A 16,976-nucleotide genomic window follows, 5' to 3' on the forward strand; every position below is an offset into this window, starting at 1 on the left:
TGGATGTCATTTTAGAGGCGAGAAGACCTAGTACTAGAAAATCTTATGCTGACAAATGGAAAATATTCTGTGCCTGGAATTAGTCTCGAGGGATGAGCACAGCAGCGCCCAGTTTACCTCAGATTTTGCAATACTTAACTGAGATGCTTCACAAGAGCCTGTCTTTTTCCTCCATAAAAATCCTTGACTCAGCCATTTCAGCTCATTACAACACAGAAACCCCCCTCTTCTCTCATCCTCTGCTAAAGCAGTGTTTCAGAGGGGCCAAAAAGTTGAGACCACCCAGGAGAGCTCCAACCCCTGCCTGGGAACTTAACTTTGTATTGGAGAAACTAACTCTACCTCCTTTTGAGCCAGCTGCTACTGCAGACTTAAAATTTCTTTCCTGGAAAACAGCCTTCCTTTTAGTAGTCACTTCAGCTAGAATGATATCTGAATTTTAGGCCCTTATGGCAGTGGACCCTTTCATCATCTTTCATGTGGACTGGGTGTCACTCAGGACCAATCCATCCTTCATGCCCAAGGGGGTATCCAGTGTGGCTCTTAATCAGTCCATTCATTTGCCAACTTTCTTTCCCAATCCACAGAATAAGGGGGAGCGGATTCTGCATTCATTGGATGTACACAGACAACTTAGATTCTACTTGGACAGAACTAAATCTCGAAGAAAATCTGAACAACTGCTGGTAGCATTTGCTGCAGGGGCAGCGGGGAAGGCTATTTCAAAACAAACCATTTCAAAATGGGTAAGCCATTGTATACATTTTCATTCCACCACATTTCAAAATGGATAAGCCATTGTATACATTTTCATTCCACCAGGGCTGCATCTACTTCTACAGCCTTTCTCAGAGGTGTTCTTACTAGGGATATTCTAGAAGCTGCTACCTGGAGGTCAGTTCATACTTTCACCAAGCATTATCACTTGCCAATTTTCTCTAAATCCAGAGCTGGCTTTGCCACTGCTATTTTGCAGGGCGTTATAGCTGGTCCTAATGTTGTATAAATCCATCCTCCCAACCATAGCTTTGGGAATCTACCCAAATGTAATGACTGCAACAGTGAAACACAAAGAACATAGTACAGTTGTGTACACTTACCATAAATGTAGATGTTCGAGTGTATTCACTGTTGCAGTCCTGGTTACCCTCCCTTCAGCCTCCTGTTTTTCTCTTACTATACCTCTACTTTCTTTTACTATGCTTAACAGCCTTTTTGGTGTATTTTCTTTTGTTTGGAGGTATATTTTTGTGTTTTTAATTACTTATATAGATTTTCCTCCCCACTTGGGGGTGGGGCACCTGACATCTGGGGCAAGAAAAACTGATGTAATGGCATCGGCTGCATGTTTTATACCCCTGACGACCTGACGTCATGGAAGAAAGGACAGCAACCGATGCAGGACCCAAGACTTTCTTAATCAGGCTGACTAAGGGCAACCTGCCAGCAGATTACCCAAATGTAATGACTGCAACAGTGAATACACTTGAACATCTACATTTATGGTAAGTTTACACAACTGTACTTTTATTATAGTCCCAAATTCAAAAATGTTGTCACTTCACAACCTGTTAACCTCTTTTTCTTCATTCAAGTTTCCTTGTAACGTAAGATTTAAGAGATGATTATCGTATTCCCATTTACCCAAACTTCAGGAATGTGTTACGGTTTTGTGTGAATCTGGATCATTATCAGTTCTCTGCCTTACCCTTTGGGCCATCCACTGCACCAGGAGTGTTTACAAAGTCTTGTTCCAGTTGTAGCTCTTAGCAGGCTATAGGTATCCACATTTGTCCATATTTAGATGACTTAATTTCTTTGCAGAGTCTTTTTTCAAAAGTGTAAGGAATCTCTCTCTTGGGTGAGCAATCTTACATAAGCTGGGATTCCAAGACAACTTTTAAATGTCTTACTTAATTCCTCACATGATTGTGTTTTGGGATGTCAACTAGACACCACAGTTCAAAGAGCTTTTCTTCCACAGAAAAAATAGATCTATATCTACATCATATGTAGGGTTTTCCACTCAGACTTCTGTCACGACAGGGTAATAGAATTAGTATACAAATGGGAATGTGGAAGGTATAGGTATGATGAGTAGCAAAGTTTCCAGTCACTCCCTTGGCACTAGAAACAACTAAGAACTGTTTTATTCACCAAGGTTCCTGGTGGAAAGCTTTTCATAGCAACAGTGATCTAAGGAAGGACATAGTACAGTTGTGCAAGAACTTACAGTAAAGATAATGTCCTAATGCTCACTGTTGCGGTATTCCTTCCCAACCTACCTTCCCCCTTTGTTCCTGCCTTTTCTTGTCCTCTTTCTTCATGGACCAAGAGGGACCCTTTCTCTGTCTTCCCTCTACTTAGTTGACCTTTGCCTGTCAAGTTCTCTTTCCTCAGTTGTCTACAGGTGTCCTGGCTTTAACATGGTCCTGTGTATCTCATTCTGTTACATCTGTTAATGTACTCTTACTCCCACAGGCTTATTAAGCCTTGTGTTTGACTTATGGCACTAAGGAAGGTTTTGGCTTTGGTACCCAGCCAGATGCCCAGGGTATTGTCCATATTTAGATGACTTAATTCAGTTCAAAGAGCTTTTCTTCCACAGAAAAAATAGATCTATATCTACATCATATGTAGGGTTTTCCACTCAGACTTCTGGACAATTTGGAATACTGCAACAATGATCAATAGGGCATATACGTTTACAGTAAAGTCTTACACAACTGTACTTTACTTTGCCTTTTCATGGGCACTTCAATGGGCTGTCAGTCCGGGTACAGTGACAGCTCAGTAGTCTTGCTTACATATTAGTATTTTGGAGATGAGGGCAGATGTTTAGTCCTGTTCAGTATTTCATAGCTGTCAACCAAGGAAAGTAATTTCCCACCAGTTGGACAATATGGCTGTAGTCTGATATATTAACAAACAGTGGGAAACATGCTCTTTCTCATTGCATCAAAAGGCTTTAAGGGTATGGTAGTGTGCCCATCCAGTTCCTGTGTTTTCTTATGGCAGTGCATATTCCAAGGGATGCAAACTCCCTAGCTTGACATACTATGCTGATGTCTCTTAATGCCCCCCCCCCCCCCCCCCAGTCTGTCAGATGTCGGTCAAGATTATCTTTCATGTTTTAGTTTTCCCAGTGCATGATCCATTTGTTCGTCCATTGTTAAGTGCCTCTTTGTCTTTGCTTTAATTCTGCATCTGGGAGGTACTCCAAAGGATATAGTATCTCACCCTTGGACAGGTGGTCTCCCTTATGCTACTTCTATTTTATTCAATGATGAGGTTCATTCAGAAAGACAAGATATACAAAAACATTCTCCTTCATGACCCTAACAGACTTGGTTTCCTCCTTTTTCATCTTTAGTTCCTGCACTTATTTCTGAGACTCTGATCTTCCAAGATGGTTGCTATCTGATCTTTGAGGCAAATCTTTCCTAGATCTCACTCCTTGCTCTGCAGGTGATTGTTTAGCTGCTCCGATTCCACAGACACTTATGCTTTTCAAACAAATCGTTCTCATTGTCTCGGCCAAAGACCTTTTACTCAGCTCCATTATGAGGAGTAGTGTGTTTTTTTTTCTGTTTGGGCAGCCCTCAGTAATGTTTGCCATTTTTCTGTTATTCTGATGGTTTTCAATTCTCTCTCAGGAATTTTTTACCTGGCATTATTCCTTCCATAGAGTCTAGTTGGCAACTTTTCTGATTACTTTTCAGATCAGTATTCATTCTCCTTGGGGGCTTTGGAAGTTTGCTGTGTCTTTATTTTCAGGAATCTCATGCGTCTAACCTCATACTTGCAACACAGTCTCCTTTGGATATTTATTTTATTCTTAGGCATCTCACTCTTCTTCCATTTGAACTTGCTGCTTCCAATACCTTAAAATTCTTGTCTAGGAAGGTTGTTTTTTGTGGCTTTTACATTTGATAGATGAATTTCAGAACTTCAAGCTCTCTGTAACACCTGCTTACTTGGCCATCACATACCCCAAAAGTTGCTAGAGAAACTCATTTTAATCACTCCACCAATTTGTATTTGTTGATTTTGCTAAACACAGTATGCATCTCTTGCATTTGCATGGCTTTCTACAGATAGTTTAGATTTTATATTGGACAGGACTACATCATTCAGGAAGCATAGTAAGCCAACTTCAGGAAGCAAGTTGGGTAAAAAGGTTATAGGTTCATAGGTGAGTACTAGGCAGCCAGTCGGCAGAACATTACATGCCTAGGCAAAAATGCCTATTCAAATGTTCCTCCCAGACTCGAGGAAGAGAAGACAAGATTAAAGGGGGAAAATTAGAGGCTGCCATCCAGTTATCTGGCTTTATTTTGATAGTTGCAAGGGTGTTACATTGCTTGAGCTGTAGTGAGTTTGTTCCAGAAGTGAGGGATACAGTAGGATATGAATCCATCACACCAGTGAGTCTTGTTTATCTATTGATGAAGGTGTAGTTCCTTTCTCCTGGGTATTTGAGGTTCCATCTGTTCTGTGAAACAGTAGGTGGTCAGAGAGGGTTGAACCTTTTCATGGCTCAAAAGGATAGTCATACATATGTATGGAGGGGTCTGTAAGGGACTGAATACAGAGAGAGGGTGTATATGGCCCATGCATTCTGTCCCATTTTATTGATTTGGGCCCTCATGCTTGGACATGAAACAACTGCATTAATTAAGTAAATATTATGCTTGTTAGACAGTAATTGGTGAGCATATTTTTAATAATCCTGTATTGATTAATCAGAGTTTTGCATTTAAGTTATAAAATATGAGACAAACATATTTCTTACAAATCTGCAGTTAGTGACCGTTTCAACCCAATGCCTGTGTAAAAAGGGGAAACAACCATGCTTCACAGGGACATGTTTTAGACGACGTTTAACAGATTGGGGAAGCTAGTATATAAAAATGAACTGAAAATAAAAAAAATGTTCTTTATAACTGTTTCAGATGTCTCAGGAAACTAAATACTATTTTTAATCAATGTTATAAAATTTCCAAAAAAGTATTAGTTCAGCAGCTGTAGATTTTCAAAAATACTGCATGTTCATTTCTGAGCAGCGCTATCAGGACTTGAGTTTGATAACCAATGCTTGAGTTCCTTTTGAGCATCAGGATTTAAGTTGCTCATTTTATTCTAATTTAATTGATTGACCAATGCATTAGGATTAAGTTACCAGCTTTACCCTGATTTGATTTAATTTAATTGATTAACTAATCACTTGATTCAGAGACTGCCATGGCCAAGCAAAAGTTGCAACAGTTGCGGTTATTCTGAAAAAGAAGGTCCTTTGGTGTACTTGCAAGATGACAAAGTTGATATTTTTTAAATAATGTTTTGATTAAACTGCTTTTAGCTGCAGCTTGGTGTGTATTTTGTTGTTTTATCCATTTTGTGGTTAACCACTTAACCTTAGTACCAAAATGAGAACTCAACCCAGAGGGCTTGCTAGTCTGTCCTGATAACTGATTTTTCAGGTCACTAATTTTTTTCATTATGAATCTCTAAGGTCTCCCAAGTTGAGTGATATGTTTAAACAAATACATGCCAAAAGGTGCATTGTATTTGGTAAATCTGTTGAGATACAAGTAGTAGGGAATTAAGACATTTTGGATCTAGTGGATATGTCTTTGGAAATAGGATGAGCCAAACAGATGGCTTTCCAAACTGCTGCAGCAACATGTTGGTTAAATGATTCTGGTTCTTCCTATTGCTCTAAGAGCTCAGTATGTTGGAACAGTGGCTACTTCCATGGCTCTTTTTTCATAATGTTACACTAGATAATACTTCTCCTGCTGCACCACAAGGCCTTCCCCGATTATCTTTACAAGGCACTATATATTGTTTTCAGGACGAGATCATTTTTTATGGAGCTACTGTCTTCAAGGGTTAGGTTACCATGATAGTGGCCACCCAAGGAATTTTTTTGCCTGGTCCATGTGTTTTTGTTCGGGTAAGATAGACCTCTGTTTGTCAGATAAGCAAGCTTTAATTAAGAGGTCCCATATTTGGTAACAGAAAACGTTACCCCCAGCCCCACCTTTAGTTCACCTGCTCTGCCTTCTGTTTTTTTTCCCCTCTTTTTTTCTTTTGTTGTGAAATGATAGCAAAGTATTGTGCTAACCTCCCTTTAGGGGCAGTGTTCCTTTTTTCTATAATATTTAGACTTCAGTATTGCAGTTTTTCTTTTTTCTTAATGGTTAGTGTAGCTAAAGTGTTGTGGAGAACTTAATTTTCATTATTACCTCAGATTGTTGGAGTTTCCTAGAAAGTTTTTGTCACTCTGACACTGTGACTTATTCATCTTTTGGTATTTTTGTATGCATTACAGAATGTCCAAATTTGATGTGAAAAACTACCTGGGGTCGATCTATAATGTGCAAGTAGCAGATGTAAGGACACGGATACAGTATGGTAAGTGCAAATTCTTCTGGCTGAGTTACTGGCTGAATAGAGGAGTTGAATTGTTTGGGTCTTCATACTGTAGTCACAGTACCAGAAGATAGCAGTGCAAGTGATAAACTTAAAAAAAAATTGTAGGTGTGCAGTTAGTTTATAATATTTCATGTGATTAATTTGCTGATTTTTCTTAATTTTTATTTAACATTTTTGTCAGGTTATTCCATGCAAGGGTGTATCAGAAGGCTAGATAAATAGGTACAGTGTTATTACTTTAATTCTGTGTTATCAGGAGGGAGATCATGGGACATAACCATGTTTCTTGCTGAGTTTTAAGTCTCAGGGCAGTGGTTTTGAAGTCAGTCAGAAACTATAAAATAAGTGCTAAGATGGGTCCAGTCTTCATGAAGACTTGCATCCTTCATCTGGAGACTATGGTGAAGAAGAAAGAGGAAAAAAAAGGCAAAAAATAAAAAATTCCTAACCAGAATGAATAAGGAAATTGTATCAGTGACATGTCTGCCAGGACCTATAAGAGGAGATGTTAAAATGTGATGGAAGACTTTCATGGCTGTACACAGAAGTGTAAGTCATCATTACCAATGCAAGGATAAATAAAATATTGTAGCTATTTTACTATGCAGCAGCAGATGACCTCTCTGATCTTCAGACTAAGCTGAGTTTATAAATACTAATATATATATATATATATATATATATATATATATATTATTATATATATACATAGTGTGTGTGTGTGTGTGTGTGTAAAATTACAAGAAAATCATAGCCAAGCTAGTTGCAATTCCTTAAAACCTCTTGTAAAAGAGGATAATGGGATACATGCAAATTACCTCTTAAGGACATAGGTGTTTCACCTGTATGGCAGATGTCCTTCAAGGATGCATCTGCAGTCATAACATATGGGTTGTCCTGCCTCAGGCAGCCCTTTGGTCGGCCGGATTCCAAAGTCTGGGTCTGGCCTCGGCTGATGTCGCACTTTCCCCGACGTCAGAGTGTCTGGGGTATAAAAGCATCAGCCGACGCCATTTTCCTCAGTCTTTCTTGCCACGCGGTGCCCGAAGCAGAAGCTGTTCGCAAGTGCCGGTCGGTCAGATCCAGAGATTTCAGCTACCGAAGACTTCGAAAAAAGCTAAGTACCCCGCTGGGGACTCTTTCTTGCCTCAGCCGATGTCAGACAAAGTAAATAATTGTTTAACTTGTGGGAAACAAATACCTCATAAGGATTTCCATTCTTACTGCCTTCCTTGCTTAGGCCCAGACCACGACGTATCAGCTTGTTTAGCCTGTGCCTCCTTCAACCGACGGACTCTTAGACGTCGGTCGGAGTTTGCAGAGGAGTTTTTTGGAACCGATTTTGCTTATAAAATACCGTCGGAGACTCCGACTACGCATATGGTCAAAAAACGCAAGGAAAAGGACCGACACTCACGGCCCGCGGTTTCGGCTGAAACCACGGCTAGGCCTACCGCGAGTGTCTCTGTTTCGGCTGAAACCGAGTCCACGGCTATTCCTACTACCGAAACCATACCTCCGACCACCGAGGCCAGAGAGGCCCCGGCTGAGTCGGCTTCAGAACTCCCTACCGAAGCTAGTGTTCAGGATTTGTCCGACACCATACCTTTGGACATTTCTGCCCCTGCACGTGGGGCAGCTAGGCCCTCAGCTTCTATGTCTATTAAAGCCTTCTCCAGGGCTAAAGCTGCCAAACTTTCAAAAGCTTTGCCTGCCAAATCTACATCCCAGAGGCCTTCCTGTAGTTCTCAGATCCTCAGTCTTGCTGAGGACCTTATCTCCTTAATTAGGGGTTCCCAACCTCACCCAGACAGGGCCTCCCAACCACCTCCAGACAAAAGGCCCCAGGACTGACCCCTCTGAACCTCACTCCTCAGATTACTCCACGGATGGATCTGATTTGTCAGACCACCAGGAAGGGGCCTACTCGCCTTATGAGGATTCAGATGCAGAAGAATCTATCCCTTCAGCCTCCCCCCCTGAAGAATTTTCCTTTGGGGAGACTTTACACTCCATGAGAGAACACTTTCAATGGCAGGGTCAGGATTTCTCTGATTCTAGAAAAAGATTAAGGACCTTCTTGCATTTGCCCCAGCATAGGCCCTTAGCTATACCTCCGGTTCTAACTGTAATTGATGATGTGTACAATGATGTCAGTACTGCACCTGATTCTCTCCCTCCGGCCCCCGCCAAACCTGACAGATATTACAGGGTCCTGGATTCTCACTTCCACCTGTATAAAGCCCATGCTGCAGACCCAGAAACTTTTTTTCAGGGCCCTAAAGGGGTTGCAGCCGCTACTGCCAAAAATCCCCTACCCTCTGAAAGAGAGTCTAGAGCATTAGAGAGATGGGGAAAAAAGGTTTATACATCTGCTACTCTTTCTGCCAGGGCATTAAACTGTCAATTCCATATGATACAGTACCAAGAATTTTTGTTAGATCAGCTAAATAAGAAACTTTCTTCACCTGAACCCTTAGACTGTAAATCCCTTCAGGATTTGGTAAACAACTCACAACAGGTCAGTAATCATTTCTTAAAATGTGGCTATGATGCACTGGAGGCTTCATTTAGATCAGCTATGACTGGGGCAGTAATTCGTAGGCATGCCTGGCTGAAGGAGCAATCTTGGCCAGACCATGTCAAGGCTAAAATCCTCGATGCTCCAATGGAGAAACAGCATTTATTTGGCTCCCCTGCACAGGAGATTCTAAAGAAGGTTGAAGAAAAAGCAAAATCTGTGCAAAACAGTTAAAGATTTCCTGCAAGTTCAACCTCTGAGGTTCAGTAGATACTGGCCTACAAAGAATTGGTCCTTTCCAGATTCCTCCAGAGCACAGAGAGGCAGAAACAGGCGCCCTAGAGGCAGAGGTCAATCCAAGGGCCCCTACAGAGGCCGTCAGTGGCAGCCTGCCAACCAGAGGAGTAGTGCAACAGCTACAACTACTACCACTACTACAGGGCAGACACAATGACTTGAGTCTGATTCCGCCTACCAGGGATCAACTGGAAGCACCCTTGGGCGGAAAGCTGGCTTTATTCTCAAAAAACTGGCATTGCATTACAAAGGATACATGGACATTGCAAATAATAGACAAAGGATACAGGTTTCACTTCCATACTTTGCCAAAAAGAGGCGGAATGCCAAACCTTCCACCAAACCAGAAGGCAGAGGCTTTAAGACGAATCAGCAAGTTACTTCAGATGAAAGCTATAGAAAGGGTACCATCTACAGAACAAGGCCAAGGATTTTACTCCAGACTATTCCTTGTGCCAAGAAAAGAAAACCAATGGAGGCCTATACTCGACCTGTCCGCACTGAACACTTATCTCATTGTGCCAAAATTCAAAATGCTGACCCTACAGCAACTTCTTCCCATGTTGGGCAAGGAGTCTTGGCTGGTGACTCTAGATCTCAAGGAGGCATACCTGCACGTCCCTATCCGACCAGATTGCAGAAGGCACCTCAGATTTCTTGCAGGATCAGAGCATTATCAATTCTCAGCATTGCCCTTTGGCTTATCTACTGCGCCCAGAGTATTCACGAAATGCGTGGCATCAGTAATTGCACACTGCAGACTTCAGGGAATTCAAATTTACCCATAGCTGGACGACTGCCTAATACAAGCGGACAACAAGAAAAAATTGTTAAAGGACTTGGCCTATACCATACACCTGCTACAAACCTTGGGATACACAGTCAACATCCAAAAGTTAAGACTAGTACCATCCCAAAGGATAACCTTTTTTGGGTGCGGATCTGGACACAATCACTCAGATGGCTTTTCTCACAGAAGAAAAACAAAAACAACTTCCAGATTACTTCATGACTCTGACAAGACAAACTCAGCTTACTGCAAGGAAAGTCCTGCAGGCCCTGGGTTACAATGGCATCTTGCATAATTTTAATTCCACATGCCAGGTTGCATATGAGGAAATTACAATGGTACCTAAGGAATGTATGGTCTCAACACAGTCACAGTCTAGAAACCGTGATTCAAATCATTCCATGCCTTCAAAAGGAATTCCTGTGGTGGGCTCAGGCCTGCCAGTCCAACAGAGGCTTGCCTTTCAACAAACCAAAAACAAGGCAGACCATCACCACGGACGCCTCAGACCGAGGATGGGGAGCACACATGGAGGACAAACGTATCCAAGGCCTGTGGCCTCAAGGGCAGCTAAGCATGCACATAAACCAAAAGGAAATGCTGGCAGTAAGGCATGCAATCGAGGCATTCAGACCCTTCCTCCAGCAAGGGCATCTCTTAATACGGACAGACAACACCACGGTCATGTGGTACATAAACAAACAGGGAGGCACACATTCCTACCTTCTATGCCGGATGGCTATGAATCTGTGGAACCTATGCCTGAATCTCAATATCCAGCTGCAGGCCAAATTCGTACCAGGAAAAGAGAATACACTAGCAGACAGCTTAAGCAGAACTACCATGGATGCACACGAATGGATGCTGCATCCAGACATCTTCAAACTCATAACAAAGAAATGGGGAATCCCAGAGATAGATCTGTTCGCCTCCCCACTCAACCACCAACTGAAGAAATTCTGCTCAAGGACATATCACCCACAAGCCTGGAGGGTGGACTCTCTCTCTTTCAGCTGGAATGCCCTAACAGTATATGCCTTTCCACCTCTCCCATTGATGTACAAGGTTCTACTGAAGATCAGGGAGGAACAGCCAAAAGTCATACTAATAGCTCCGGACTGGCCAAAACAACATTGGCACCCGCTATTGAGAAGCATGTCTCAGGCAAACTCATGGCCTCTTCCCCTATGGCCTCTTCTTCTAACGCAGAACAATTTCAAGACCCTGTATCCCAACTTGAAAACATTGCAGCTAACAGCCTGGAAGATTCCTTAAAGCCCAACCAAACCGTTTTATCTCAGAGGGTGAAGGACATTATCCTGGAGGCTCGCAGACCTTCCACAAGAAAGACATACTCAGCTAAATGGAAGAGATTTCTCATTTGGAGCGCATCAAAGGGCACAGATGTCACAGTGGCAAACCTAGCACACATCCTAGAATACTTAGCAGAATTGTTCCACAATGGCCTGTCTTATTCATCCATTAAGATTCATGCTTAAGCAATTTCAGCAGAATACAATATGGATCAACCTATCTTCTCACACCCTCTTCTCAGACAATTTTTGAGAGGGATCAAAAATGTTAAACCTCCAAGAAGAGACCCCCTCTACCTGCATGGGATCTCAATTTTGTGCTGGAAAAACTGACACTACCTCCTTTTGAACCAGCAGCTTCAGCAGACCTCCAGTTTTTATCTTGGAAAACTGCATTCCTTCTGGCAATCACTTCAGCAAGAAGAGTATCTGAGTTACAGGCATTAATGGCAGTGCAGCCTTTTCTTATTTTTCACCAGGATAGAGTGTCACTGAGAACCAATCCTACTTTCATGCCAAAGGTGGTATCTAGGGTATCCTTGAACCAAGCTATTCACTTGCCTACGTTCTTCCCTAACCCACAGAACAAAGAGGAAAAACGTTTGCACACCTTGGATATACACAGACAACTACGCTACTATTTGGACAGAACTAAAACTAACAGAAAAACTGACCAGCTTTTTGTAGCATATGCAACTGGGGTGCAAGGAAGAGCAATTTCCAAACAGACAATTTCAAAATGGATAGGAAATTGCATTCGTTTTTGCTACTCCTTTCATGGAAAGACAGTTCCTGAAAATATCAGGCCTCACTCCACAAGGGCCACAGCCACCACTACAGCTTTCCTACGAGGGGTGGCTACCAAGGACATTTTAGAACCTGCTACTTGGAGCTCCATGCATACATTTGCCAAGCAGTACAATCTACCTTTATACTCCAGATCCCGAGCAGGGTTTGCAACTGCAGTACTGCAGGGGATCTTAACTACATCATAATTCTCTTAGTACCTCCTCCCCCAGATTGGCTATGGTATTCTACCCATATGTTATGACTGCAGATGCATCCTTGAAGGACATAGTACAGTTTTGTACCTACCATAAATGTAGATGTCCGATAGGTATGCATCTGCAGTCAGGATTACCCACCCTCCTTCCCCTCTGTGGTATTCCTAGGGTGCTTACCCCTCTTTCAGCTAGCTGAGGGAATCTATTATGGTGTATTTGTTTGTTTACATATGTATATAATTTGCAAATATTTGGAACTTTTCAGCCTTTATCCAAATTTAGCCTTCCTAGAGGGCACCTGGCATCTGGGGCAAGAAAAACTGAGGAAAATGGCGTCGGCTGATGCTTTTATACCCCAGACACTCTGACGTCGGGGAAAGTGCGACATCAGCCGAGGCCAGACCCAGTCTTTGGAATCCGGCCGACCGAAGGGCTGCCTGAGGCAGGACAACCCATATGTTATGACTGCAGATGCATACCTATCGGACATCTACATTTATGGTAGGTACAAAACTGTACTTTATGAATGCCCATGACTTTCTTTTTTTTTTAAGTCTGTTAATGGACAAATTCAGACCAATAAAGCCAAATCTCTCTGTGTGTGTGTGTGTGTGTGTGTGTGTGTGTGTGTGTGTGTGTGTGTGTGTGTGTGTGTGTGTGTGTGTGTGTGTGTGTGTGTGTGTGTGTGTGTGTGTGTGTGTGTGTGTGTGTGAGGGAGGCTGGTCCTGAAGGGATCATTTGCATGTATCCCATTATCCTCTTTTACAAGAGGTTTTAAGGAATCACACAATGAAAATTCTAGCTTGGCTAGGATTTTCTTGTAATTTTTACTAATTGGTTTGGATGTCTGTCCTGTTCACTCGTGTGTGTGTGTGTATATTTATGGATTATATATATATATATATATTTATGGATTCATATCACTTCACTGAAAGACCATTTCACTGACACCAAATCACCTAAAGTTCATTTCACCTAAAACTCATTTCACTGACAAGTAGTACTCTAAGGCAAGTCAAAGGTATAGGTCCTTTTCCCCACTGTAGTGCCATCCTATAGTTAGGGCCACCTAGCTGGGTTTTACCAAATAATGTAAGACAAAACCAGACAACAGAAAACCAAATTAAGTGGGGGGTATGCCCCCCATCCCCCCAACTATATATATATATATATATATATATATATATATATATATATATATATATATACACACACACACACAACAGGATCACACTACAGTGGGGAAAAGGACATATACCTTTGACTTGCCTTAGAGTACTACTTGTCAGTGAAATGAGTTTTAGGTGAAATTTAGGTGATTTGGTCTCAGTGTAACGGTCTTTCAGTGAAATGGTCTTTCAGTGATATGATATATATATATATATATATATATATATAAAGTGTATATATATATATATATATATATATATATATATATATATATAAAATGTATGTAGCTGTGTATATATATATATATATATATATATATATATATATATATATATATATATATATATATATATATATATATATATATATATATATATATATATGTATATATATATATATATATATATATATATATATATATATATATATATATATATATATATATATATATATATAAAAATATGGATTCCTTTATTCCCTTTACAATCTCGAAATACTGAAATCACGGATTTCAGTATCTCGAGATGAAAATGTCAAAAGTGCAGTTATTTGAAACTGCATTTCAACGAATGTGAAATTGTCGATTCCGCGGTTGTGGTGGTGCGCTGTTTTAGTTGTGGTTTGATGTGTCTTTAGGGTGCAGTGTGGTCTGGATATAGAGGTGGTTGCCGATGTGTGGTTATACTCTGAGATTTAAGTGTTTTTTGTTTAAGGGTTTTGGGTAGGGATTTGGTATTATTTTAGTGTGTTGAGAACTTTCAGGTATAGGTTAGGGTAGGTAAGTGTTTTTGTTTAAGGGTTTTGGGTAGGGATTTGGTATTATTTTAGTGTGTTGGGAACTTTCAGGTGTAGATTATGGTAGGGTAGGTAAGAGTGTGTGTAAGTGCTGAAAGTGATGACGTTTGTAGATACGTAATGTGTGTTTGTGCAACGGAAGTATAGAGTGCGTATCAGTGGGTTTGATGTGCTTATATATAAATTAGGTGATTTTCGTTTGTGTGTGGTGTTTGTTGTAGTGTGGGAAGGAAGGTGTTGCATGTGTATTTGTTTGAATGGTGGAGGGTGTGTTAAAACACAGAGTGTCACATGCTGAAAATTCGATGTTATGAATTTTCAGTATTGTGACGTTCATTTTTTTTTTAAAAGTTTCGATGTATTGTGCATTCGATACTTTTGTTTCGAGAGACTGAAATTCGCGATTTCTGTATTTCAAGATTGTAATGTGAATCCATATATATGGATCTTCTTCAAAACATTGAATTACTATAACATTATACCACAAAACATTGAGACCATAATGTCGAAAACGCATAACACTGAAAACTTAGAACAACAAAACCACGTAACACTGCAAATTTAAATCATCACATCCCATAACATTGAATGTTACATTGCACAAATTTGTAATAGCCCCTCCACCTCAAACATAACTGAACCAACAGACACACTTGTTTCAACGTTTCTGCAGGGGGGCAAGCCCCCCTGCACCCCCACACCCCCTGCAAATTAAATATACCAACTCAAGGATCGCAGTACAGTGGAGACTATTTAAATTTCCCATTCCTCACTGTATTGTAATCTCCTCAATTTTCATGACAACACATATGTACAGCCAAAATAAAAATTACTCCCCTACTCACTTATCCCATCACTTTCCACAACACTAACATGATTTCTTTCAAAATAATAAATCCACCACTCAGACACAACCATGTTTAACTATTATCTGATAAACTTTTACTACACAACCTGAGAATTTCTCTTAAAATGCAAAACATACCATCTGCCATATTTGTTTACTACATACTACAACTTCTTTAAGTGATACCAAAACATTAACACTTTAAACCATAACCATGTAATACCTTTGATGATATAAGACTTGAGTGTTTTAAATTTTCACTGTTGTGTAATTTCGATGTTCTAACTTTTCAGTGTTCTGAATTTTCCATGTTATGGTTTCAGTGTTTTGTGGTTTAACGTTATAGTAATTCAGTGTTTTGAAGTAGACTCATATATATATATATATATATATATATATATATATATATATATATATATATATATATATATATATGGTTTACTATCAAAAAATCGAAACACAAAATAAAATGCGTGTTAATGTTCGACTTTTAACATCGGAAATGAACATTTCCGTATGTCCCTAATGTCGAAAAAAGCTGTTAATTGTCAAAAATGTCGCTTGCCCCATTTCCGACAATCAACAGCACTCCCACCCGTCCCAGAACTCCCTACCTAACTAGTCTAAAGTCACAGTTATGCAGGGGGGCAAGCCCCCCTGCACCCCCCCTAACTTAATATTCCAACTCCGAGATCGCACTACAGTGAGGAAAGGGATGTATTTCCCTAACCATACTGTACCGCGATCCCCTCACATGAGCGAACGTTATAATTGCGAATGCACAGTCCATTCGCAATGATAACGTTAGCTCACATAACTTGCCGAACTATGAAGTATTCGAACATCTGTTGTTCGAATACTTAATATCCGTGCAATTGCACGTCGGCATTGTGATAGTAAACCTATATATATATATATATATATATATATATATATATATATATACACTTACACAAACCTCTCTCTATAGGCACAAATATAGGTACATAAAATGAGAGGTTAGTGTAATGGTTACTGTGTTTTCCTTGCAGATTCTAGGTCCAGGGCTTGATTCTTACATAGGGTAATTGGCTTGGTTTAAAATGGCCCACAAGGGCAGTTATTCTAGAACTAATCTATGAACCTATGAATAGATGTACATGTGTGTGCCCCCTTCAGAAACCCAAACATTCATGTACCGACTGTTAAAACACCAAGATGAAAAGGCTAACGACCGTAGAACACCGATGTTCCTGAACACCAACTTTCCACTCCAGATAAATACGCATGGCTATCCTGTTGAACTTTGCGCCTTACCCCCATGGTAGTGTGATCTCGGAGTTGGTATATTTAGTTAGGGGTTGGGGGTGAAGCTTCCAACATGAGTTGGTTTGGCTTTCTTCAGTTTACGATTTTGTTTAGGATGCCCAAGCGGTTACTTACCTGGGGTGGTAATTCAGTGATTTGGGACATCTGTGTGCTGGTGCTATTGGCCTTTTCATCTTTGTGTTACAAATTTCTGGTAAGTGAGATTTCGTTCTTGTAAAATAGACCTATACACACACACACACACACACACACACACACACACACACACACACACACCTCTGTATATGCATATGGGTCTATATTATAGCATCAAAGTCTTAAAACTTTGAATGTTATAATTTCGAACCCATTAGAGCAAAACACCAGAAAACCGAACAGTCAGAATAGAGAATTTTTTCCCAGGGAAAACATTTGCTGTTCCGACAAACATACACACAGCACAAGCACACCAAAATAAATAATCCACACACGTACACTTCACTAAACCCTA

At 40.5% G+C, this 16,976-nt stretch overlaps 1 protein-coding gene across 1 annotated transcript in view; it reads left to right on the plus strand.

Annotated features, from left to right (window-relative positions):
* The window catches only part of LOC122791726 (39S ribosomal protein L23, mitochondrial-like), an 888,113-nt gene that overhangs the window by 374,933 nt on the left and 496,204 nt on the right, over nucleotides 1-16,976 (plus strand). The window contains exon 3 of the mRNA XM_044059631.1: nucleotides 6,338-6,420. Coding sequence (XP_043915566.1) covers nucleotides 6,338-6,420 — 83 coding nt within the window. The remainder of the gene's footprint in view (nucleotides 1-6,337; nucleotides 6,421-16,976) is intronic.

Source organism: Protopterus annectens, chromosome 17.part0 (assembly GCF_019279795.1).
Source record: "Protopterus annectens isolate FY-2018-M chromosome 17.part0, PAN1.0, whole genome shotgun sequence".
In the NCBI taxonomy this organism is placed as follows: Eukaryota; Metazoa; Chordata; order Ceratodontiformes; family Protopteridae; genus Protopterus; species Protopterus annectens.